We start from the raw sequence: 26,169 nt of genomic DNA, 5'->3' as shown, positions 1-26,169 counted from the left end.
GTGTGTGTGTGGATGTGTGTGGATGTGTGTGTAAATAAAACAGATGCCAGTGATGAAAATGAATGTATTTTCCCCTATTAATATTGCCACAATATGACTGTATTGTAATGCATAGCTCATATACCTTTTACCAACCATAATAAAGTTATTTTTTTATATTTCAAAACGTGCATGTGTCCCCTGTATTAAGTCAAGTTCACGTTAAACATAAAGATATTTCTCCACTAGAGGGCAACAAAGCTTCATCTATGATGAGATGCTACATTTACTGCACACACATCACCCAACCCTCAGCCTCCTCCGCCACATTTACTTAAGGAGGCTATTTTATTAGTTGAGTCCCTGAAGTTCCCAAGAATTAGAGGAGCGACTGGAAATTTATCTCATACATTTCCAACCCATGTTCACTGTCTGCATATAATGAGATTTATAGGTTCTGATCATTAGGTTATTATCTATAGTGTAGAAGAGTAATAAAATAACTGAGAACCACACAAAAGCATTATTTCTGACCTTGTGATGAAAAGATACAGTATTTGAGACATGATCTTGAAATGGTGGTCTTGAAACAAAACATCACCAAACTCCCAGGGCTGGGTATATTTTATGACATTAAAATATTAATAGAGCTGAATGCTGCTCAGTACAGACAGTAACAATAACAGAGCAAATTGATACAAAACAAATTACACATGGAATAAAAGAATGATTCTAAAAAAAAGCTATTACAATTAAATGTAACAAATCTCTACACTTTAGGGCTTATTAGACACCAAAATACTGCACTTCGTTTCATAATACTCACAGACAAGAGTTTACAAACTCTGCAAAGTTATTGTAAGGTAAACTGTAGACACACAGCATTCATGTTACTCCCATTCAAACGAATGAGAGGGTTTTTTTCTTGCAGAGCTAATGTCTTTCTGAACACTGCCTGAAATCTGCTCAGTGCAGAGTATGTGTGATGGTCATCTGTCTGTCTTTCTGTACATGGACCCTCCTACAGAGAGCACAGAGACACTAATTAACCAGCCCTGAGCCTGGAGCCACACCCTGATGAACACCTAAACCAGAGTCCAAAAGCCGGGTAGAGAGGTTCGGTGAATGTGCAGTGGAAGGTGTGGAGGTGGATCAGTTCGTCAGAGCAGACTCTGTAGAAGGACAGAGTGCCAGCAGGACAGTCCACATACACTGCCACTCTTTTAGAGAAGGGGGCAGAGGGGAGAGGGACTTTGGTTTCTCTGTCATTGTGACACACTAAGTAACCACCGCTGGAGCAGTTCAGACTCCAGGACTGATCATTCCTCCCAAACTTGCAGTCATCTGTATCTCCTTTCCTTCTGATTCCTCTGTAAGTCACCACAATGCGAATGTCTCCTGTCCATTCCACTTCCCAGTAACAGCGACCAGTCAGACCATTTTCACACAGCACCTGAGACCAAAAGTCAAATCTCTCTTCGTGATCAGGATATGGCTGCTCCTCTCTCACTATCACCTTTGTGTTGTTGTTGGTCAGTTTGAGGTTTGTGTGTGCTATGTTTGGGTCCAGTGTGAGTTCACAAGCATCTGATGGAGAGAACAAGACAACTTTACATAAATCCACGATGACAATTACTTAAAAACTTAAATTATTCTATGTAATCTGTTGGATACAGTGTATGATGGTTAGTCTTTTAGAGGGATTAATCATGAAAAGATGTTGAAACTGTGTTGATTGAGATAATGAACTTTGAGGCACAGAAGTAAATTTCTGTTTCACTTATTCTTTGGATCAACATAAAATGTCCCTTTAGGCCACACCCATAATTTACAATGTAAAACAAGCATCTCACGAGTATAACACTCATATATCATCCAATCATATTTGTTTCAAATTGCAACAAAATATCTTAAACAGTTGAACATGTGTGGTTATGTTCTCATGAATTAAACTTTAAACACACTTACACTTTCTAACACCGGATCTCAGCCTCTGCACTCCCCCATGGTCCACCCTGGAGTAACAAACAAAACCAGAATCAATTTCATATACTTTCATTCATATTATAATTTAAACAATCCACACTTGTGTGGTCTAAAAACTTTCCCACTCCTTTCACATCTGCCACTGTCACCCTCCATTCCCCCTGGGTCCATCAGAAGTTGAAAAATGTGTACCTTCACCTCTACTTCTCTTTCTTTCCAATACACATTTAAGTTTTGGAGCAGTTTTTATCAACTGCTGGCATATCTCTTCCATAACAACCAGACAAGTAGGCAAGTCTTTCTGTCATCATACTCTGGATCTGTCTGCTGTGAACCAACACATCCTCCTCTCCACCCTTGAAGGGTTGAGTGTCCCTGGCTCTGCACTCTCTCAAGTCTGGTGACATGCAAAGGATTTATGTCTGAAACATGCAGTCTGACAACAGGGGCTCCTCAGGGTTCAGTGCTTGGAGACCGGCTCTTCTCTCTGAACACAAGGACCCTTGGTGCTGTCATACCTGAGCGTGGCATGTCCTAACATTGCTATGCTGACGACACACAGCTATTCTTCTCATTTCTCTTATCTAACACTCTGGTGGAAGCATGCATTACTGCTTGGCTGGTAGACATCTTGGAGTGGATGTCACAGCACCACTTAAAGCTCAACCTGGAAGGGCATCTTGCAACAAAATCCATCAATACCAAATTGTTGTTCACTTCAAAAATTGCATACTGTAGCTTCATTCAGTAAATCTTGCATAGGATTTACTACTTCTTCACTAGGAAGACCAGGTGCTTGTCAACTCTCACTTGTAGCACTGTGACTGTGATGCCCCTGTATCTGCCACCAAACCTTAGGAGCTGGTCGTGAATGCTGCTGCCTGTCTGGTGTGCATATGGACAAAAGTATCTGTCAGATGGAAGTAATGTAATACTTGAGAGTGGCCAGTTTCCAGTGGGGATCCTGCTTTAGCTGCTTCACTCCTGAGTCTCCTGGATGACTGTAGCTTAGGTCCAGCTCTTTCAGATGGGAAGGGTTGGAGCTCAGGGCTGAGGCCAGAGAAGCACAGCCTTCCTTTGCGATCATACAGCCTGACAACCTGCATATAAACACAAACAATTCCTTACCATCACTGTAAAACTAATTCCATGTTACATTTCCATATAAATTAAGAACCTCTTTGTTCTTTGTTCTTCTTTCTTCTTTTGTCTGATTAGGGTTGACTTGAGGTCTTGTAAAGCGCTACAGTGCGTGTTGGTTGGTCAGCTTGTTAGCTTGTGCTGGAGTTTAGTGCTCCACTTCACTAACTCAGTAATTATTTCTGGAGCCTGTGTTTTTGTTTGTTGCATTAGTAATGTGAATAGTTCTTGTTATTAATCTACTTTACTGCAGACATCTGCATCCAAATTTATATAACTGGAGTACCTAAGTACCGTGCTTGACTGATGTTCCACAGGTGTTATTTGTACCCCATGATCCTACTTTTTGAAGTGTGGGCCTTTGAAAGTGTTGCTGCACGACTTGACAGTAGGCGGAAAAGTACAAGCAAAATGAAACATATACAACATTTGATACCGTGGTAAGAGATAGAGTTAGGGTCCCTTTCTGAGGGATTAATCATGACAAGGTGTGCATGGAGGAGTGAACTGTGAAGCATAGAAGTCAATTTCTGTTTCATGTTTTCCTTGGTTAAGATAAGTGTCCCTTTAGGACATGCCTGGCCACCTTAAAAATTTCCCTAAGTAAGAATTAAAGGATGACTGTCATCAACCTCCTTCTATGTGCCTAACATACAACTTTGATAAGCTCTATAAACCCAGGTCAAGTCTGTGTGTCTTTAACTAAAGACAACTTATTGGTGACAAACTCCTGCATCAACTAATCCCTTTAGTGTGATACTGCTGCCACATATAATGAAGGAAAACCTGATTTAAAAAAATATCTAAAAGCCTCAATGTCAAACTCTCCAGGTCCCCTTTTATGCACAGCAGAATCCTGACCTGAGAGTTGCCACTGCACAATGTGGACTCTTCAGTCCAGCAGACAGTAGCTTCATGCCTGAATCCTGCAGATCGTTGTTACTCAAATCCAACTCTCTCAGACGAGAGCACTGGGAACTGAGAACTGAGGCCAGGGCTTCACAACTTCTCTCTGACATGTTACAGCCAATCAGCCTGAGGGGAGATTTCAGTCAGTCAATTCACATATTGAACACATAAAATAATTATTAGCTTGCATAGTCAGCTTTTAAAAACAACCACATTCCTGACCTGAGAGTTTCCAGTGTACAGTGTGGACTCTTCAGTCCAGCAGAAAGCAGGTTTACTGCTGAGTCCTGCAGGTTGTTGTTACTCAAGCCCAGCTTTCTCAGATCAGAAGACTGGGAGCTGAGAATTGATGACAGAGATTCACAGCTCCTGTCTGACAGGTTACAGCCACACAACCTGAAGAGGAATCAGCAATACAGAAGAAAATGTTTACAAATATTTTTCCTTGCCTACAGAAAAGGCTACATTTATTTTGGCTAGGTATGTGTATACGTACAAAGCTTTAGTGCAGGTATTTGTATTTCTTCAGGTCAAACACTTTCAGATCTTTTTCTGATGACAATAAAATGAAGACCAGAGCTGACCACTGATCAGGAGAGAGTTTTTTTGTGGTTAGACTTCCTGATCTCAGGTACTGTTGAATCTCCTCCACTAGAGAACAGTCTCTCAGCTCGCTCAGACAGTGGAACAGATTGATGCTGTCATCTGGAGAGTAAGTCTCCCCAATTACCTTCTTGATGTACCTACCTGTTTCTTCATTAATCTTTGAGCTATTTCTTGTCTTTGTCAACAGGCCTTGTAAGAGAGTCTTATTGGTCTGCAGTGAAAGACCCAGGAGGAAGCGAAGGAACAAGTCCAGGTGTCCATTTGGACTCTGTAAGGCCTCGTCCACAGCCCTCTGGTAGAAGTGTGTCATAGCAGATTTGTCTTTTGTTGTTTCAGACCTCTGTGAGGTTGACTGTGGTTCTTTTGCCAGCAGATTGACTCCAGAGTTGATGAATGTCAGGTGGATATGAAGAGCAGCCATAAACTCCTGAACGCTCAGATGCACAAAGCAGAACACCTTGTCCTGGTACAGCCCTCTCTCCTCTTTAAAGACCTGTGTGCACACTCCTGAGTACACTGAGGCTGCTCTGATATCGATGCCACACTCTGTCAGGTCTGATTCATCAAGATCAGGTTGCCTTTCTGCAGCTGCTCAAAAGCCAGTTTTCCCAGAGACAAAATCATCTTCCTGTTCTCTTGATTCCAGTGTGGATCTGTCTCAGCTCCTCCATCATACTTGACATTCTTCAGTTTGGACTGAACCACCAAGAAGTGGATGTACATCTCAGTCAGGGTCTTGGGCAGCCCTCCACTCTGGCTGACTTTTGACACATCGTCCAGAACCGTAGCAGTGATCCAGCAGAAGACTGGGATGTGGCACATGATGTAGAGGCTTCGTGATGTCTTGATGTGGGAAATGATGGTGCTGGCTAGCTCCTCATCTGTGAATCTCTTCCTGAAGTACTCCTCCTTCTGCAGGTCCGAGAACCCTCTGACCTCTGTCACCATGTCAACACACTTAGGAGGGATCTGATTGGCTGCTGCACGTCGTGTGGTTATCCAGAGGTGAGCAGAGGGAATCAGCTTCCCCCGATGAGGTTTGTCAGCAGCACATCCACTGAGGTGGACTCTGTAACATCAGTCAGGATGTCATTGTTGTGGAAGTCCAGAGCAAGTCGACACTCAAGACGTATTCATGTTTGTGAGTTAGATAAGAAGGAGACTGTAGCAGGAAAGCTAATGTAAGTTGTTGCTCAGAGTCTGTGGCTCTTGTGTTGTGTAGCAGGATGCTATCAAGCTCAGTGTGACTGTCTGGTCTGCCTATGATAGAACAACACATTATTGCTGCAGTAATAAGTAATAAGTAGTAATAATGTTTATGACTAATATTGTTTGAGGGGTGGGTAAAGGGTTGGTTCAGATTTGCAAATTGGTTTGGGAAGGTTAAGGATGGTAGGACTCACTTGTTTTTTTAAATTAATTGTCAGGATTCTGTATTTTCTGTCTTTCTGTCTGTATTTTTATGAGTCAATAAGATAAAAAACAACACAAACAGAGCTTTGAGTGTGAATAATGATGGGTTTGGGTCATGAACAGTTAAAGATCCTTACAATAAATGAACAGGGCATGTTCACACTAAATTAAGTGAGTATGAAGTGCACAGGTGGCTCTAGTTTAGGTGGTAGAGTATGTTACCCATTACTCTAAGGGTTAAGTATTGATGGTTCGATCCCCAGCTCCTACTGTCTACATGTTAAAGTGTCCTTGAGGAGGAAACTGAACCCCAAAATGCTGGATGTGTGAAGGGACAAAATCCGTGTCACTTTGGACAAAAGCAGCTTTCAAATGAATCTATAATGATTTGATGATTTCTCAGAAGAAAAGCCCAGCTTTTCACCAGGAAAGTGTCCATCTTTGAATTCTATAGGGCGACCCATAGATCGATAGATTCATGGACACACAGCTGGGTACAGGATAGGGTGACTTCTGCTGCTGCTGCTGCTCTGGGCTTCAACACAACACAAACAGAGCTTTGAGTGTGAATAATGATGATGGGATGATTTGAGTCATGAACAGTTAAAGATCCTCATCTCACCTTTGAGCTTTTGTCTCGCTGTCATGTTTCCCACATAGAGTGGTTTTGGAGGGAGTATTTCCCTCCTTTTTCTCCATACACCGATTCATAGTGCAACCAAGACCTTAGCACAAAACATAACATGTTGTCAGAGCTGCACTCACTCATTTCAACAACAGCTGTGAAAATGCTAACTTAGAAAACCTGCTTAATTCATATCCAGTCAAAGAGAATTTCTACCATCACCTGTGGAGGAAACACAGAGAGAGTGCTATACTGTTTTAAATGTTTCAAAAGTCTGACTCATTGATGTGTTTTAAATAGTTTTTGGACAACAACGGAGGTCTGCGGCAGAGAGGAATAAGATATAACAGGCTTTGGATACACACTCAGTACTTGTTAGTACATCAGTTCATTGTTGGCTTGACTCCAAACATGAGATTTGTTGATAATAAGAAAAATGCCAGCTTTATCTTTTAAGGTCCCCCTCCACTCAAAAACATGCTTGTCTTCTTGTTCCTACAGTTGAATGTTTGAGCTTCATTGTGCAAAATGATGTAAGTGCAGAGTTTGACACAGAAGACTGTCTTTACATTAATCTGCTGAAAGTGAAAAGTTTCTCTGAGCTCACTGAAAATCCAATTTCAAGGGGTGGACCTGCACTCGTGATTTGTGACATCACAAATAGTTTGGAAGACAATCCTGGTCCAGTATGCAACTTAGACAAGTGTGATGCGGAAACTTAAAGCCTCCAGTGCACACACACTGAGAATGAACTTTACAGTGAAGTAGAAGACATATCATCTCCAGCAGTTGAAATTCTGAAATTAAATATATTTGCAGATTATAGATTCTGAATTTTTTAATGAAGAAGAAATAGTAGATGTAATTTTAAGGATTTTAACAAAATAATTGAACTTTTTTGTGGAAAAACCATATCAGACACACATTATTATTCAAAGTAGAGTATTATATATACATCTTAAAACATTTCTGGAGGGGATTTTTAAGGTTTTCCCAATTTGGGTGATGTAGTCCCATGACCTGCAACTTCCTGACGGGTTTCATTTTTTTGAAAAAGAGGAACAGAGGCAAGCATTATGGTACATGAATATCACAGGGCACTGGTGACAATGTTGGTTGGAGGTGTTTTGATGACAACTAAGAAATTATGACCAAATTGCATCCGAGTACTTCATTTTTTGAATTATTATTTTAAGTTCTCAAGTGTCTGGCAAAAAAAGGAAAAAGCCACTGAGAAAGAAATCATACCATTCAGTAATAGATCTGTTGGCCATGTTGTAGCAGTTTTATCTGTGGAGAAGCCCAGACAAAAACAGTTGACTGAAAATGTCTTGGTTAATGTGGACCAACCCCGGCAATTTGTCTAGTGTTATTTTATAGAATGTAACTGTGACGTGTTATGTGTATTAGTTGTATGTGAAAGTAGAGAACATTGCTAGAAGAATGTTTTAGTTATCCGGTCTAAAACATTTAAAATTGCTGTATGATATATGCATTTCCACCACAGCCTCACAGCAGGTGTAGCCCCGCCAAGCTCACTGAGAGCCAACTCCCTTTGCGTAACTACCGCCACCACAATGTCCACAATTACTTAACTAAAACTTGAGCATTATTGATAAAAGGTAAAAGTAAGTATATTAAATGATTGTTATTGCTATGCATCAACATGTATGCAGCTGGTGGAGCCATTTTTAAATAATTTACATGTGGTTGTATTGTTCATTTTAGTTAGATTAGTTAAAAAAATTAAACTGCAAAGTAACCAGTAGCTCTATTTCTCAGATAAATGTAGCAGAGTAACAGTAAAAACAGATATAATATGGAAATACCCAAATAAAGTAGAGTACAAGCACCTCAAAATTCTATTCAACACAATACATCCTACTACAACTACCTCTATTATTATTACAAACAAACAGATTGCTGAACTGTTCTGAAATCTAACATTAGCTTTTCATACACAAGTACTACCTTTAACAAAGATTTCTGCTTTTTAGTGTCAAATCAATTAAAAATTAGATCAAAGATGATCTGAAAGTCATTCAAGTCTAGAACTCTGTTACCTTACCTTCGAATGTAGAAAATAATCTGCATGATAACATTATGGAAGTGAAAGCTGACAACTTCATACAGGAAATCAAACAGAGGGAGACAGAAACACACACACACAGAAAGAATGACACAGAAACAGGGAAGTAGTCAAACCACTCTTCTGAAAAACAGATTTTGTTTGATAGGATCATAATTAATGTCATTTTCCAGGGTATATTAGGATTGACTGTTCCTCTTTCTGTCAACCCTCAACACTAAACCAGTTTTCTGGGCAGGTACAATATGTACCTAGATAGAGAAGATAAAAATAGTTAGAGTAGTATATAGTAGAGTATAAATTGGCTCCAATATAGTTGTGATGTTACAAATCATGCTCATAGGCAGCAGCAGTTATCACATCTTGAGGCTGAAGTGTAATTGACGGCCGCTAGATGCTCCAACTGACTCCCAATCAAAAAAGTCTCAACTTCTCCTTAGAAATATTAAGTCAATCATTGTTTTCAATGAGTCATTATGGTCTCAATCTCTTAATTCAGGCCCTCTAATAAGTGTGCTGGTGGTTATTTTGGAAATTATTGCTCCATTAATAAGATTTTTCTGCTGTGTGGGTGTTGATTGACAGCTGTGATTGACAGTTGACTCACCTGCTGAGTTGCACTATTGTCGCAATATTTCACTAAGTTTAATGTTACTTGGTTTGATACCTGCCATGTTAACATGATTTAGTAAGTTAGCGTAAGCTTGGGTCTAAGGTAGCAGGGCATATTTCCAGAGCGTGAAAGGCAACACCCCACACTCCTTATCTGGAAGGTCCTGGTGCCAAAAAGAAAAGATGGCACCAACCAAAAGCTGCAACTCTGGGCTTCACAGCAGCTCCAATGCAAACCAACATGTGACGTCACATCTCGCTACGCCCATCTTTATATACAGAATATGGAACACACCTTAAACTGTAGGTGAGCACAAAGAAATTTTCCTCCTTCAGCAGATGAATGTGAAAACAAACTCTCCATACATCATCCTGCACAGAGAAACTCAAACATTCAAGTGAAGTAATGATAAGAAAATCTTATTTTTTTTTATTGGAGGGAGACTTTAAATAAATGCTTTTGTTTATTTGTTGGTGTTATGGTGAAGTCTATTTCTTCATCAATTCATGTTTAGCCTTACACTGGCCCTTGTTGTACCACAACCAATCATCTTCTGTGATGCTTAACTATGATTTAACCCCACAGCCAGTTATCTCTGCAGCACCTAAACATAACCTAAACTAAGCCATAATCCCACCCATGGGAAAAAACAGAAAAACGAAACCTAATTCTGGGAGCGTAACATTTCTCACAAAACGTATTTGCTGGTGGAAATTAGTACATCAACATAATTTATGAACATACATGCAAACATTCAGCATTTAAACATGATAAGGAATTCCCCAACATGAACTCAGCTGTGTTGACACAAGAGGGCATCTCTGCTCTTATGTAGCACTGACATGTTCTCACTCCTTTTAGATCCTGTTACAGTTGCTCAGCGGTGTGTTAAGTAACAAAGTGGATGCTTGTGTGGGTTGAAGATTACATCACACCCTCATAATTCAGGGTCGTCAAGTGCAATCCAATCTAAACACTTACCACCACGTTCCAAATATACTGCTGTCAGTGCTGCTGCCAACCCGCTGTCTGTCTGGCTGTGTGTCAGACGCTCCACTGACCCGACGACTCTCATGGATCCTAAAACTGAAACAGAAAATTAACAGTCTGCTATTTTAGAGAATGGTTGAGCATATTTTGTAGTTGGGAAAAACCCAAAACAATAATTCATTGTTGGTCGTTTTCATATCCAGTATAAGGAGTACAGTATGTTGGCAGTGTTTTTCCCATGGGGTTTTCTCTAATCTAGTCTGATCTAATTGCTTGTAATCTGGTCTAATCTGATTTTTTCTGATCTAATCTAATCAAAGCTCATCTACTCTGTGCTCAAGTTGAATATATTCAGAAAATACAGCTGGCTACAGTTTCATACATTTTGATTTCTCCAAATTGGATCTTTCTCAAAAAACAAAGAAACAACCATTTCAGCGAGCTGTATGCTGTGAATAACTTTCAATTTTCTTCACATCTCATCGTTTGTGTTATTAACCATTTTATTGTTCTGTCACTTTTGGCTGCTGCACATTTATCCATCCGATGTCTGCATAGTTTCTCCTTATTTTATCCCCCTTTGCTGTAATTAAAGGCTACATACACTCGCTTGACAGTTTATTAAGTACATCTACATAAAACTACTGTAGACCTCCAATAACTGAAGGTTATAATCAGTTTTTATTTTATTTGTTTTGGAGAGGTGTTGATTTATTTTATGGTCATTTTGGACGCTGTACATAGTTTGTGGTGCTGTTGGACAGTGTTGGGTTATACTGAGATGTGTTTCTAATATTTTTTCCATCCCATTTACACTACCTAAACATATTATAACACCTCCATTTTCCCAGTTTTTATCGAAATTTACATAGTTCAGTGTCTCATTGTACGGTCAAATTAAAGCATTGAACAAATAACCAATTATAGATTTAAAAAAAGAAAGAAAACATGGAATCTTTTTGTTCAACAACATTTTATTAAAACTTTCAACTCATCAAAGTAGACACTTTTTGCAGATGTAACAGCTGAACACACAATTCTTTCTACAATGGAAATCAAATATCGTAGGAAAGTTTTTCCCCAAACTGTTGCAGTAAAAATTCATTAAAAACTGGAAAAATTGGGACGTTCTAAAACTTTTGACCAGTAGTGTAATTTCAACTGGAAATTAGGAAAGCAACCTCAGTGTCCTCTTTAAAATCTCTATGAAAGACTTATTTTTATAGATTGGCTTTATACTGGCTTTTAATTTAGTTATTTAATTTAATTTAATTTAATTAATTCACATATTTTCTCTTGTAATCTCTGTGCCCTGTGAGTGTTTTTACTTTGCTCTTATGTCTGCAGTCACTTTGTAAACATATCTTTGAAAAGTGCTATATAAATAAATGTTACTATTATTATTAATTTAGGCAGACTAAATATTACACCTCCCAGTATGAGCTGATACAGTTCAACAGCACAACAAACTACAGTCTCTAAAATTACCATAAAATAAATCAATGCCTCTCAAAAAGAGTTTAAATAAAATCATAAAAGATTTATTGCAGGCCAGCATTAGTGTTATATAGGTGTACCTAATAAACTGGAGAGTGTAAATAAACCTGACTGAACTGAGGAGCAGTTAGTTCATGATGACCCAAAACGCTCCATGTAAACTCCCCCAGACTCAGAGCAAACAGGGACTTAATGTCGACTGTACATGTGGCACCACAGGTACGTGCTGTTCTCAGGTTCATAAGATTATCCCTGAAAATACCCCTCCTCAGCTCCATTAGCGGCTTTGGGTATGAGCGCAGCAGGTATATAAAGGAAGTGACTGAGGGAGAACACAGAACAGAGAGACTGCAAAAAGAAAGAGAACCTTCTCTTTGTTTTGCACTTCTTTCTTCGCTCAGACCTTCCAGGCAGCTTCTCTTCACCGACCAGACAGCCACCAAACTAACACGCAGGTGAGACACAACAGCACACACTGTAGCTGCAGTCTGAAATGACTTTGCTTTATAAAGGGACATTTCAAAAGTTCATGACAAATATTTAAGCTTGGAGTTATAAAGTCTCTTTTTTTCTATAAGTTGATTGGCGGTAAAAAGACGTTAGCACATTGTATCTGCAATAATTGTTGGCATTTTTAGCACATTTTCATTTTCAGAACACCAAACTTGCTGCATTCTACAAGTGTTTTGGTGTTTATATCTTTGCACTGGAACATTTTCACTTGTGTTTAACATTTATTAAACAAGAAGTAAGTCAACAGTTGGATGTTCATCTAATGTGTTTTTATGTTCACATTTGACATTTTTCTGTTTATTAATGATAATGATATATTTGGGTCCCTGCTGGGTTTGTTCTGGCGGAGGAGTTCAGGATTCTTTACTGTTTAGTGATTCAGTTTGCTTTTTTATTGCTGTTGATCTTAATCAACTGATACATAACCTAACAAATTATTAACAGTTATTTAAAGCATGTTAACACACTGGTTTTAATTTAATGCTTTTTTTACACAATATATTATTTCAGTATTTCCTTCTGTTCCTTTTCTGCTTTTTCTTTTTTTCGTGTGATAACATGAATCTTTGTTGTTTTCATAGAAATGAACGCCGCAGCAGCACCTGGAGGCACCAAGGCCGCCCCTCCCAAGTTCAAGCAGAAGGAGACCAGGCAGTTCAAGAGCAAGGCTCCCAAAGCTGGACAGAAGGGGTGAGATGGAGGGAATAAAAAACACAGCAAATGATTCATTACAACTGTAAGATAATCTCAACACAAGTCTTTGTCCTTTTCTTAGATTTGATGATGTTCCAGGGATGGACGGCCTTGGAGGTAACTATCAATCAAAGTGATAACTGATTATAAATGATTTTAAAGTAGTAGATAAAGGCGAGTTGCATTCATCTGTGGTTCCTCTCCTGTAGATGCGGCGGTCATCTGCCCCTGGGAGGCTTTCGGTGACATGGAGCTGAGTGATCTGGCCCAGTTTGGCATCGTCTAGACCATATGCCATATGGAAATTGTTTATTTCTTGTGGCTGCAATCCAGCAGCTTTTTTTTCCTCTCCTCTTTTGAGCCTGAATGGGAACCATTTAGGAACGACTGACGGACTGAGAGGGATTTTGTTTTCTCCCCTCGATAAGAGGAGGAAGAAGCTCTTGGACAGCAGCTCCCAAGAATGACTTCTCTCCCGTCTTGGGCCGCTACATCTCACCACCTGGAAGTTTTATCATCTCACTGAGCACTATAATGTCTCTGGTTACATCTGAATGAGATCTCAGTTGAGGCCTTGTTGTCCTGTGTAGCCCAGCACTTGTGTAAAAGTGTCACACACTGTACCGCTGCTTGGGTTTAACTATTACGATGATCAGGGATCAACTGAGAATCAACACATATTTCATTTAAAGTGGGTAAATTAAATCAGTAATCACAAATCACTCACACAGAAAATGTAAATATTTTTTGTGCATCTATCTATCTATCTATCCATCTATCTATCTATCTATCTATCTATCTATCTATCTATCTATCTATCTATCTATCTATCTATCTATCTCATCAAGTAGAGTTGTTTACTGTGTGGTTAATGCTGTATATCTTATAATAAATTATATTTTGATCACATTATTTTGTCTGTCTCTCCATTCTGAGCATCATTCTCCCTCTTCGTGTAAATCTACAATGATGTTGTATTAAGCTGTTCACATGATAAGTGAAAAAAATAGATCTAAAAAGAGATCTAAATCAGAAACACGGGTGACTGGGTACTGGTTCCAATCAATCAAATCAATCCATTAATTTAATATAATTTCCATCCTGAGGTCTCAAGGTGGAAAATGAGGTATGAGAAGAGAGCATGTGATCCCACCGTTTCTGGAATAGTCCTGGTGAGCCTCTGATAGAATATTTGATCTTCTCTAAATGTAAAAATGAGAAATGGTCCTTGAGCCATGCGGTGCAATGAGGAGGATTTCAGCTTTTCCAATGCAGTATCAATCTTCTACAAGCAACTGAAGAAGAGAAATTCAGCACATCAGCTTTGGCTGATTTGAGGCCCACAGCACCCTGATCCTCCATAGCACCAAAAATCAAAATGAGAGGGCTGGGTTTTACAGACACATGTAGGGCCTTTAGTTTCTTTGTGTTCAAAATAAGGACCAGAATACCTCCATTAAACATTTTTGGCATATTTCCCGGTGTTTCACCAACGTACAGTTCCCTTCTTGTAACCTGACATAATGTAAAGGTGGAACAATGATATTATGTGTAACCACATAGTTCTATATGCTTTTTGTTATGATTTGTTGTAAGATTTTACAACTTCTAAACCTCAAATTATTATATTTCCTTTTATTTCATGTAGAAGGAGCTGGGAGTAACCTACTGCTTTTATTTGAACATGACTCCAGTTTTAGAGGATACAATATGTTAGATCTTTCAGTTGGTTAATTGATGTGTTATGACTTGTACCTGTATCTTCATAAATTCATCATCAACTGCAACATATTATAAATAACTTAACAAAGCCGAAATGGAAGTTTCCCAGTTTCATCAGTCCATCTGTGTGATGGCTCTTTGAAGTCTGCTGCAGGTTAGTGATGCTATAGAAAATCATATCCTCATTAAAAACCAATGCAAGTATTACGCTCATGCCATCATATTCATTTACATTTTCAGGGGACTCATTTTTAACACAAATACTCCTTCTCTCAAGAGTTGTTATATTAGTTACACATTAGTTTTAACATTTATTAAAGGAACTGTGTGACATTTGGAAACTACTCTACTACTTATTTGCTTTCCTGGCAAGATTAAGATGAGAAGGTGCATTTCTATAGACATACAGTATTTTTACTGCCCTAGTTCATCTTATTTACATCAGTTGTTTTACACAATGAGCTAGGAGAAACGCAATTTCATCCTGCTGTGCACTCCTCATTGTATGCTCTTTAATGACAATAAAATTCACTTTTGACTGTTTCGATATCTCTCATGTCTGTGCGCTGCTTAGCTTAACATAAAGTATGGAAGGAGATGGAAACGGCTAGCCTGGTTTTCTCCAAAGTAAAAAAAATACACCTACCAACACCTCTAAAACTCACTAGTTGTATCTTGTTTATTGTCTCAGTGTCTTAAACCCGCCCTGTTACAGATGAGATTCTTTGAACATGTTTATTGTTGGCGTGCACACAATTTATTACACATTAGAAAATGTTGCCTGCCTTGTGAATATTCTATATCTGACTGTATTGCTTTGATGATGTACAATACATACTATTTGTTTCCAGCTCATTGTGTCTTTCCTGGATATTGGCTGTAATGTAGGTGATTCTTGAAAAAAAAAAACCCAAAAAAACAAACAAACAAGAATCTGCTGCATATTTTGTCATAAATAATATATTTATTAGTACTCTATTTGGAGAAAATGATTTGGTGCATTCAAAAAGTGTGTAAAATTCAAAAAATAGATTTTATTGTAGGAAAATAAATATTTAAATGAATACCTTCAAACGTCAAAACTTTTACAACTACAATGTCCCAAATATTCACACTTCCATTAATTATTTATATCCTAGATTCTTCTAAGGATAAAACACCATGACAATCCTTTTCACTCCATTGATCACCTTTCTCCACTGTAAGCATCTTATACATCTTACATATATACACATACATATACAGTACAAAAATGTATGTCTACTCAAAGATAAACTCTCATCTTAAAACACAGGAATTAACTTCTATGTCGGGACAATGTTTACAGGAGAATATGTTTAACATTGCGTTTCTGCAGGTAGATGATCTAACAGGTCTAGACGATGCCGAACTGAGCCAGGTCACTGAGCTCCATGTCACCAAACGCCTCCCAGGGGCAGACCACCGCAGAGTCTGCAGGAGAGGACGACAAAAAGATTAACTTAATGAGATTAGTCACAGAAAAAAATAAAAAAGATAGAAGTTATTCCAATACATTTAACCAGTATCTTATTGTTTTTACGTAGCTCTTGAGCTATAAGTGTTTAATCTATGATCACAATGAACAATTATACCTCCAAGACCCTCCATGCCTGGAACATCATTATCGAACCTGTGAAATAAGCAAAAATTAGATTCATTAATTGTCACAGTACAACATTTGTGGTGTTTCAAACAGTCTCCTCATCACTCCACACAGATCTGATGTTTTCAGCTCTTCAGTGGAAGTTTGAGTGATGTTTAAGTCACATGCTTCGTGTACATCATCATTTATTCACTAAGTCTGGTTACATTCATGCACTTTGTCACATTTTGCTTTTCTGACTCAGCCAAGTTTAAAACCTATATAAAAAAAAATAATTTTCAGCATTTCCACTCAAGTTTTTCATGTGCACATTGAAAATGTGAATAAAATGAGGTGGATGGAGATGCACCTCTCATGAGTGTGTCTCACCCTTTCTGTCCAGGTTTAGGAGCTTTGCTCTTGAACTGTCTGCTGTCCTTCTGTTTGAACTTGGGAGGAGCAGCCTTAGTGCCTTCTGCTGCTGCGTTCATTTCTATTGAGTGAGAAACAAAAAGGATTGGGGAACTTTATCTGTCATGTCATCTGGGTCAGATAAATGTAGCAGTCCTAACAGTGAAGTTACAGTGAACATTAAACGCCTCAGTATGCTTCAAACAAACTAGATCATGCAACAAGATGCCAAACTAGTCTCAGAGTGTTTACTTTGAATTAATTCTCTCTTCAAGAACTCATGGAGATAACTTTTATTAACTCAAATATCTCCTCAAAAGAACTGGTGGTGCTGCACTGAGTTGTCCAAATGAAAAGTGACAAGTAGTTTTATGAAGAATGAAAAACGAGAGTTTGAGAAAGAAGTTCAGCTTGGCTATTTCAGAAAATTCAAACAATTGTATAATGGAGCAGACAAATGGGATTTGTTAGAAGATCCGATGAGCACTTTGTCTGAAGCACATTGAAGCCTTAAGATAAAGAGATTACTGTAAGCCAGACCACTGCCCCAAAGCACAGCACTAAAAGGCAGCAGACACAAGGAGAAAGAGTCATGACATCAGAGTATTGAGATGGTGTGAAAAGCTTAGAGCTACAACACCTATTTTCCTACAGTTTCCAAAACATAACCGAAACCTTTTTTTTTGGTGCAAAACCCTGTCCAACATTAAACTTCACAGGAGCACACACTCGAGGCAGGTGAAAAGAGTGTGTGGAGGAACCAAACTTTCAGAAAATACTGCGTCACTATGATTTCTGTGTGTTTCAGATTACTCTCATAAATTGTTACAGACTGTTGCTCCTGGTGCTCTTTCTCTGATGGATAGTTGAGTTTTTAGGCGTGTTCTTGTTTCTTTATCCTTGTTTCTCCCGCCATGGCACATGCAGCAGGACAGACTGAATAGGCAGTGTTCAAATTCCAACTCAGTATTTGATTGGAGACACAAAGTTGTGCACAAATGATTCGCCAACGTGTTTAATTTGTCATTTTTTTGTAGAAATGCAAGCAAGACTTTGTCAGATTTAAATGGGTTCGGTTTGGGTGGGTATAACACTGCATATTGACTTGTTTTACCCATGATTCTACTTTGTCTCTATTTTTGACTTTCGTTCTGCTGCTTACCCAAAGGTGAGGCCCACTGCACGTGCCTGCCGGCCATTCACAAACTGCAAGACAAATAGATTCATAAATACATACAGCACTCTCTACTTATGCTGACAATGTGATCTTTTAGCACCATGTGTGATTTCAATTCATAAATAGCAATAGATTGTTGGCTGGTTTTGTTAGCAAGGTGGAAACCAGCTACATTACCAGTTTTATTATTTACAGTGTTAACTTTCTTCATAAAAATCTACTCAATATGTCTCAAACTACACGTCACTACCACAGAAAACATGTCAACATGGATGAAAAATAAAGTCTCTTACCATAAGCGTCAGTTTGTTGTCTCGTCCAGAGAGGAGTGAACTGTTTAAAGAGTTCTCTCTCTTCATTCCCACCATTTATATGCGTCTTAGTCTTGTATGTAATCCAGTCATTCATAATGCCTGTCCTAGGGGTGGGGGTATTTTCAGACAGCCTTATGGATAAGCCTGCTCAGGTGTGCAGACGTGTTTGATGTCACAGTTTTCACATTGTGTAATGTTCATACATTATGTAAGTATGTTTAGAGGTATGCAGAGATGTTCATGTATGAGTGTAGTCTGTAAAAAATAGAAATAGAAATGCAAATAGAACGTGACAATATCCCTGATTTCACTTATTCACTCTTCATTATAAACTTTATAGGGAATTGTATGTAGAAGACTTATGTCAGACAGCACAATCAAAAATCTGTTTGGAACAACAATAACTGTTAAAACTGAACTTTTTTTTTGTCCATGTAATGTATGATAGTCATCTCTTAGTTTTTGACCACTGACCTACTTTTTATGCTGCACTGTGAGGTACTGTTGTTAGAGCCCCATTGGATACAGGAATTCTAATCAGACGTGAAGAAAACACTACAAAACATATTATAGAATAAATAACGTGATAAAGTTCTTTGGACCGATGGAAAATCTACACAAACATGACATAATGCATAAGTTCTTCTATTTCAGACCAGGTCCGAATACACCTGAGGATTAATAAACCTGAGACAGAGTCTCAGTCTCAGTCGAAGAGAGCAGTATCTGTCATTTTCTTGCACTTCTCAGTTCACTCATCCTGTCCACCTCAAGAAACACATTTTTGACACCAGTGATACAGCTGGATCTTATTAGAATTCATATAATTTGGTTTGTCTTACAATTACTAGAAACTGGGTGGCTCCAGGAAGACCTCGGCTACATAGTATAGTATAGTACAGTTTATCTTGCAAAATTGGGAACACATGTGGACACAGTCAAAATCATAAATTCAGCCCTATCAGATCAATTACAGGCTTGATCAGAAATTAAATGAGGCAAAACAAATATTAAACAGCTGCAAATGTGGGAATGGAAACAGACAAAGAAATACTCCCCAAGAGATAGTGAGTATCATTGCTGACTTAGCACTGAATTAACCCTTTTTAACGTGAGAGCTTCGCTCATAGTGATGAATCTACAGAGAATTATCAGTGACTCTGCAGTTGTTTTCAGAGAAAACCAGTAAAAAGCTGCTGTACACTACGTGCTCAGCACCAAACGGCGAACAGACACAGTTAGCTGTAGACTAGCTGGTGAACATAGTGGAGCATTTATTTTTAGCTGTAAAGAGCCAGATATTTCCCTCAGGAGTTGGTAGAGAGCAAAAACAGAGCTAAAAGAGAATGAATATTGGACTTACATTCACCAGGTGGACAGAAACACAACTCCAAATGACTGATAATGTTGCTCCGTGACTGCTGGATGTGGAAATAAGCAACTGTTTGCTAACAAGTTCAACATATCAACTTAAAAGCTGATGATATGTCATTGTTGTGTTCACTACTTGTTTCCCCAAAACTACTTATGGATTTGGTGTATCATAGAGTGAGTCATTTTGGGAAAAGTGATGTTTTTATATTATATGATCTCCTAACTTAAAGGCTGAAACAATGACGCATTCAGTCAATCATTCAGTCTCTGATGCTGTTCACAGGATCCTGTAAAGCAGATTCACACAGTTTGCATGTTCCTTGTTATGCAAAGGTCTCATGAGTGTGAGAGATTATAACTTTTACTCCCTTATTTTCACATTGTGCTATTCTCCATGTATGAGCCCTAAACTACAGCGAATAGTGATCATATCTTTTATTTTGTCATTTGATCATCAGTTACAAGTATATAAAACTCCCAAAACAACAAACTATTGTCAATTTACTTTTTTCCCCTCAGTCAGTTGCCTTTTGGAGACTGTAGTTTTTAGATTTTAATGGAAAATGCTGCAAGAAAAAACAGAATGCTAGACGCTTGAATTTCAATACCTCAAACTAAAATAAGATCATTTTCACATGTCGTCTGACCCTCTGACAGCTTTGTGATTATCCTAAACTGATCAAGCTTACTCATAAGCCAACACTCAAAATACCCCTCAGCCCTCATTGTTGTTTGACCACCAGGTTATCGACGAGCTATAAGTGGGAGGTGGTTAAACCAAGGCTATAAAAGCAGGGTGAGGATGCAGCGATGACACAGAATAGAGACACTGCAAGAAGAAAGAAGACTCCATCTTTGTCTTGCAGCTGATTCTTTGCTTCTTCTCTGCAAAGAGACATTTCTTTGACGTCCAGTCCTCCAGCAAACCAAGTAAGTGCATTTTTTCTGAGAAAAGTAGTGAGCTCAAAGTGCACGTAGTTAGTCTGGAGAATCGTTTTCCAACAAGCCAAGTTAGAAAACAGATAAGAAAGCATAAAAATAAAGATTTTTTTCCTGATTAGCTGCACTTGCATATGACAGGTCTCTCTTTTATACTTTTAATGGTATGTACAGTAGCTTGGTATTAAAAATAACAAAACATATGTGGAGTTTCTACATCTTTCTGCAAAGTTTAAACCTCTGATGTATGACAACAGCTAAATAATGGTTTGTAATATATAATAGATGAGTTTAAAGTCTTATTAGAACTTTAAAGTTTGTTTTACTCAGTTTTCTCGATAACCACCTCAGTCTATATATTATAAATCATGATACATCAGACACTGAAATACATCGTTCACTTGTTAATCTGCAACTGTCTGATCTTGTTTCATTCATACTGCTTTTCAAAAAATTTCCCATTTTACGTGACAAAACACGAGACCAAAGCTATTCTACCGCTGCGTTTCTTTAACTTTAGCATCTCTCCAACTCAATATGACCTTTACTTAATATGAGAATATTAAATCTGAAGTTTAAAGTTGAAAATGAGCACAGATATGACTGAAAGACTAAATTATTCCTTAATTGACTGAACTGTTGGCATGTTGTTTGTATGTGTATGTATATACAGTATGTGTGTTTTGGTCTCTCTTTTAAAAGATATTTTGATCTTAATGATACTTCCTGATTAAATAAAGTTAAACTAAATCAGCCAACAACAAATATAATAGTTAATGAATGTATTCAGCAAGTAAAATTACCACATTTTTCTCCTGATTACTTTGTTTTTCCCTTTTTCGTGCAAACAAAATTGTTCTTTGTAGGCTTTTTTCAAACTTAATTTACCATTTCAAGATCCTTTTTATATTCTGGTAACAATAATGACTGATATGTGTTATTATCTTTGACATTTTATTAATTGAATAATCTATTTAAGATGTCCTCTGTATCTTCTGTGAGAAGGTGGAGACATGCCACAAGAAGCTTCTTTGAATATTTGCCAGTTATGCTGCTGATCCCCGTGGGGTGACTTAGGGATTGACTGCTGGTTTAGGGATATTCAGCTGCTAAATTTGTTGAATATTATCTTTGAAAAATAGATTATAATCCTCTCTGTAATCCAGCCTTGTCCCAGACCATGAGATGGATCAATGAGATCTTGTTTGGTGGCAGAAGTTGATCCTCAGGTGATGCACACTGATCCCTGACTCACCAACTTGCCGACCTCTGGCTTTAGGACTGACACAAATAGGATTAGCTTTGTAAAATATGTTTATTAAAAGTACACAGATAAGAAGCTGTTGATGAGAGGACAAGTTATAAATAGAAATTACATAAACAAAGAAGTTTGAAAAAATAAGAGGATTTTGTGGGGGAGCAGCAGCACATGTCCATTTCATCTCTAGTTTAAAATAGATCATCCAGGCTGAAGAAGATGAGTGGAATAAATATGTATTTTTCTTTGTGATCAAAAGTCTCCAAGATGAACGCAGCAGCAGCAGGTGAAGGAGGAAAGGCCGCTCCTCCCAAGTTCAAGCAGAAGGAGACCAGGCAGTTCAAGAGCAAGGCTCCCAAAGCTGGACAGAAGGGGTGAGCAGGATCATCTTCTTTACTTATACATCACGATATTCATCCGACAACTCTCATACTGGCAGAATATCTCACTTTTGCTTCTAATGTTCTTTCAAAAAGGTTTGACAACGACGTTCCAGGGATGGAGGGTCTCGGAGGTGAGGATGAATTTCATATTTAACCTGCAGCTGCTGAACGTTTAGATGTTGAGTCTGGACTCACGTTGTGGTCTCTCTCTGCAGACTCTGCGGTGGTCTGCCCCTGGGAGGCGTTTGGTGACATGGAGCTGAGCGACCTGGCTCAGTTTGGCATCGTCTAGACGTGTCAGAGGAGGGTCTCCTCCCACCCTGGTCCTGGACAGATGTGATTTCACAGTGTTTCTACGCTTCGTCAAGTGCTGAATATGAACGTGAACGAGTGATTTCATCGAGTGTCGGTGCAACAGTCACTGTGGGACAGATCTCTGCAGGCTCAGGGTCATACGGAGGCTTTTTCTTGCAATCAGCCCTGCCATAATCAAAAAAATCTACCTTTGTGTTTTAGAATATATCTGAAATTTATTTTTAATCATAAAGTATTTTCTATATTTTTCTAGGTGCTCTCTAAATATATATATATATATATATATATATATATATATATAAAATAAATATAATAAACATAGATTAGACTACTGAATGTCATTCAGCTTTTATCCATAAATTAAATTTCAAAAAGCTCTACCTACACTCATTCTCCAACAGAAATGAAACATATGTTTTATTTTCTTTAGTTCACATGTGACTGCACTGTTGTATAAGTACAATAAATGTCAGTGTATGCATAAAGTATATATTATCATTTGTATAAAAGTTATTTTCCTCAGTCCATTTGTTTTCATGGTTTTCCTCCAGTTGCCAACAAGTTACAAGATATTTATCTGTTGACTTTTAACTACAGCCTGACCAATATATCAGCTGAAATGATATTTTTGATATTTGATTATTGGTATAGAGTGGATATTATAGCTTTTTACAGATTATTATATTGGTATGTGTTTGACAATGAGTAACAAGGAAATGCCAAAGATATGTATGAGATCATTTAGAAACTGTGTTTCCATTACATATATTTCTTGTCCAATGAGTTTATTTTCAAAATCTAAAATGTTCCACTCAGTAAATATCTTCTACACATTTAAAGGATGTCTATCATTATTTTCTTATGTGTTTAAGTTTGCCAGTTTGCTTTTTAATTCTCTTAATATCCAGTATCTGTTGGACTCATTTGGTTGTGATTATTGAAATATAAATTCCATTCATTGATTATTCAAGAAAATCCACAGTATGTGTGTCACATCGTGTATAGGAAGTTAAATGTCATCATCTTTAGATTGTTTTGGTAGCATTTGCATGAAAACTTGTTACACATGATGAAGAAATAAGACTCAAAAACACATTCTCACCACAGCTTATCTGTTCATTCAGCACTTCAGTGGGTTTACATTAAAGGAAAGATGCCACAGTAGGTTATACAATAGTAATGATGTTTAAAAGAACAATCTGGAGGAATACACACCAACCTCAGGCCATAATTATGTTGCATCACATCATCATGTTGTAACATCATTGGAAGGTATTATAGATAATTTTCAGTTATTTATTTTCTTAAGGAATTAAGTCAAAAATGAATGTAAAAAGAAGTTTATTCAAGAAAATAATGAAATTTGCAATGTCTGTTTAGTCAGCTAAAAAGTTTTAATCAATACAGTAATACAGTACAATACAGGTTATGACTTATTTTTATCAACCATTATTGGTAAAAATATGATGCTACTAATTTACTACATTTTAAGGGAAAAATTGTACTTTTTACGCTGTTATATTTATTTGACAGCTATGTAAAGTAATTAAAATGAGTATCAATATCAAAATTATTCTTAACTATTAATGCATCAGTAATAATTATCCCATAATAAACAATCTGAGAGAGGACATTGTGTTACATAATAATTTTTTACTTTTGATACTTTAAATACATTTTCCTGATAGTACTTTTACTTAAGCAAGATTTTGAATGGATGACTTTCACTTGTAATTAAGTATATTATATATTGCGCTATTAATATTTGAGTATAAGGGCAGGTCTCAGGGTGTCACTAAGTTTATGGTAACTGGATTAATTGTATTTTTGTCAGGGAATTTACGCATTAAAGAGAACAATATCAACTAATGCAGGTCCTTCATTGTTACGTCTTCTTGTCATCCTGTCTTTTACTACAAATTTCTGCACTGTAGCCAACAAATTAATCCAGCCATGCTCTGCACTTGGCCTGCATTTGTGTTGCTATAATCTGAGCCAAGCCAATCAGCAAGCAGCTTTGAATCAACCTCAGCCTGATTAAAAGCTGAATTACTGCCAAGTCATGCGAGTATCGGTACAGTTTCTATGCACAGGAAGAAGTGTTACCACAACTCTGTGTCCTGGATGTTTGAGATTCTCCCAAACTGTTGTGGGAGCCTGCAGCTCTGTAGGTACTGTGTAACCATTTCACCTGGCAAATGTGACAAAAGTGTTGAATAATTTTCCAGATGTAGATTTAAACCAACTCCTAGCGTTGGACAAAACCTGACTAACCTAAACCAAACCACCAGCTCATGTGAAAATTGTAGTGAGGAGATAGAGACGGATGCCAACAGCATGATCTCTCACGATATTTGGCATCTGTGTCATGATGCTGTGCAGCAAAAACTGCACTTTTTAGAGATTCTTTTTTTCCCTGCCCCATCATAACAAACACCTGTGTGAGGTTTATGCTGTTTAATCAGCATGTTGATGCTGTATGTCACACCTCTCAGGCAGCTGGCATTGAGTTAAATATTCAAAGACAGACACAATCAACAAATTTGTGTCCATAATCTGAGAGAATTAATTTCGTAGATTGCAAAACCGGCTCTAAAGTGGCCCCACCATTGGCCCACCAAGAAATGACCAAATATGACATAAACTCCTGTATTATTTGCTTAATTCTCATTTTCTCCAGCTGATCCAGTGCAACAGCACCTCCGGTTACCATAGAAACTTCCTCTGTGATCAAAAAATATTGTTCATTTTTAACTTAAGAAAAGTTTGCATATGATACTTGAAATGATATCCTCACCAGTATATAACACACACTCTGGTGCCACCTATGATAGAGTTCATGGAAAATATCAGGAACATCAACAATGGAGTAGAACAAAAGTTTGTTCAGTAGCTAATTCTGTTAACATGCATGCTTTCACATAGCTTACTGTTTATCTGTCAAATGTTGACAGAAATATCAACTATTTATTGCATTTGTTTTCTTTATTAATGACCTCATTCACATCAAGGTGCCTGCTGAGGAACTTGCAGTGTATGGAAGCCCAAACCTGCCAAAAACCGAATACATCAAAAAATAATACTGTTGGTTAAATAATTAAAACAGAGAGTAAAAAGAAATATATTACTTTGTACTTTTTCTTTTAACCTCCAATAAGCTGTTAGAAAAGAGAAAAACTTCATATTTCCTTTATCACCAGTCGTATGATCAAATAAAGTGCCACACACACACACACACACACACACACACACACCCTGGACCAATCACTGCTCTGGATATAATGGACACGCCCATCTCATTATCATATAAGCATCAGGAAAATGGGAAAAGTTACTTTGGGAAAAGAGAGAAAACATAGATCATTAAATGTGTTCTTAAAGTTAGAAATATAAACATATTACAATTATTTTTGAGTCATCTGATAAACTTCTACTGTCTCTTGTAGGTTTTGGGTCTCAATAGCAGTGTAAATTATAAATTTAAGTAATGGAGACTGTAAATACATCACATCTACATCAAAGCCAGCAGGTTTAATTGACTCTGCCAAGTCTGCAATTGAAGAGATATTACAGATGTCATTGTTTTTGACTCTTGGTAAAAACAGCATTGCCAGGTTTTC

At 37.7% G+C, this 26,169-nt stretch overlaps 4 protein-coding genes across 4 annotated transcripts; 2 read left to right on the top strand and 2 right to left on the bottom strand.

The window, feature by feature from the left end:
* Nucleotides 1–358: 358 nt before the first annotated feature.
* LOC121896959 (NLR family CARD domain-containing protein 3-like) lies at nt 359–6,744 on the bottom strand. The gene is made up of 7 exons (XM_042411098.1): nt 6,656–6,744; nt 4,551–5,147; nt 4,237–4,410; nt 3,967–4,140; nt 2,901–3,065; nt 1,948–1,994; nt 359–1,566 (listed from the first exon to the last, which is right to left on the bottom strand). The coding sequence occupies exons 1-7, from the start codon at nt 6,742–6,744 to the stop codon at nt 1,025–1,027; spliced, it is 1,788 nt and encodes a 595-aa protein (XP_042267032.1). The 3' UTR covers nt 359–1,024.
* Nucleotides 6,745–12,227: 5,483 nt separating this feature from the next.
* On the top strand, nt 12,228–13,339 carry LOC121900340 (retinal cone rhodopsin-sensitive cGMP 3',5'-cyclic phosphodiesterase subunit gamma-like). Its single transcript, XM_042416600.1, has 4 exons — nt 12,228–12,302; nt 12,942–13,050; nt 13,136–13,170; nt 13,263–13,339. Exons 2-4 carry the CDS (start codon nt 12,944–12,946, stop codon nt 13,337–13,339), a joined length of 219 nt encoding a protein of 72 aa, XP_042272534.1. The 5' UTR covers nt 12,228–12,302; nt 12,942–12,943.
* A 2,719-nt stretch (nt 13,340–16,058) lies between these two features.
* LOC121899155 (retinal cone rhodopsin-sensitive cGMP 3',5'-cyclic phosphodiesterase subunit gamma-like) lies at nt 16,059–18,444 on the bottom strand. Its single transcript, XM_042414797.1, has 5 exons — nt 18,260–18,444; nt 17,952–17,995; nt 16,769–16,871; nt 16,389–16,426; nt 16,059–16,227 (listed from the first exon to the last, which is right to left on the bottom strand). The coding sequence occupies exons 2-5, from the start codon at nt 17,986–17,988 to the stop codon at nt 16,151–16,153; spliced, it is 255 nt and encodes an 84-aa protein (XP_042270731.1). The 5' UTR covers nt 17,989–17,995; nt 18,260–18,444; the 3' UTR covers nt 16,059–16,150.
* Nucleotides 18,445–22,115: 3,671 nt separating this feature from the next.
* On the top strand, nt 22,116–22,692 carry LOC121899159 (retinal cone rhodopsin-sensitive cGMP 3',5'-cyclic phosphodiesterase subunit gamma-like). Its single transcript, XM_042414810.1, has 3 exons — nt 22,116–22,225; nt 22,328–22,365; nt 22,450–22,692. The coding sequence occupies exons 1-3, from the start codon at nt 22,119–22,121 to the stop codon at nt 22,524–22,526; spliced, it is 222 nt and encodes a 73-aa protein (XP_042270744.1). The 5' UTR covers nt 22,116–22,118; the 3' UTR covers nt 22,527–22,692.
* The last annotated feature ends 3,477 nt before the right edge of the window (nt 22,693–26,169 follow it).

The sequence above is a fragment of the Thunnus maccoyii genome, chromosome 1 (assembly GCF_910596095.1).
Source record: "Thunnus maccoyii chromosome 1, fThuMac1.1, whole genome shotgun sequence".
In the NCBI taxonomy this organism is placed as follows: Eukaryota; Metazoa; Chordata; class Actinopteri; order Scombriformes; family Scombridae; genus Thunnus; species Thunnus maccoyii.
Note: the sequence above shows the minus strand (reverse complement) of the source record. Positions and strands in the feature narration are given on the sequence as shown.

Coding starts and splice junctions, on each gene's coding strand:
- LOC121896959 (XM_042411098.1), bottom strand. CDS start 6,744: ATGAATCGGTGTATGGAGAAAAAGGAGGGAAATACTCCCTCCAAAACC. Junction 3,066..3,966: donor TGTGCAGTGGCAACTCTCAG/GTCAGGATTCTG, acceptor GTTTATATGCAG/GTTGTCAGGCTGTATGATCG. Junction 1,995..2,900: donor TGGAAACTGGCCACTCTCAA/GTATTACATTAC, acceptor TTGTTACTCCAG/GGTGGACCATGGGGGAGTGC.
- LOC121900340 (XM_042416600.1), top strand. CDS start 12,944: ATGAACGCCGCAGCAGCACCTGGAGGCACCAAGGCCGCCCCTCCCAAG. Junction 13,051..13,135: donor CCCAAAGCTGGACAGAAGGG/GTGAGATGGAGG, acceptor TCCTTTTCTTAG/ATTTGATGATGTTCCAGGGA. Junction 13,171..13,262: donor AGGGATGGACGGCCTTGGAG/GTAACTATCAAT, acceptor CCTCTCCTGTAG/ATGCGGCGGTCATCTGCCCC.
- LOC121899155 (XM_042414797.1), bottom strand. CDS start 17,988: ATGGCCGGCAGGCACGTGCAGTGGGCCTCACCTTTGG. Junction 16,872..17,951: donor GCAGTGGGCCTCACCTTTGG/GTAAGCAGCAGA, acceptor CTCACTCAATAG/AAATGAACGCAGCAGCAGAA. Junction 16,228..16,388: donor AGGCATGGAGGGTCTTGGAG/GTATAATTGTTC, acceptor CCTCTCCTGCAG/ACTCTGCGGTGGTCTGCCCC.
- LOC121899159 (XM_042414810.1), top strand. CDS start 22,119: ATGAACGCAGCAGCAGCAGGTGAAGGAGGAAAGGCCGCTCCTCCCAAG. Junction 22,226..22,327: donor CCCAAAGCTGGACAGAAGGG/GTGAGCAGGATC, acceptor TCTTTCAAAAAG/GTTTGACAACGACGTTCCAG. Junction 22,366..22,449: donor AGGGATGGAGGGTCTCGGAG/GTGAGGATGAAT, acceptor CTCTCTCTGCAG/ACTCTGCGGTGGTCTGCCCC.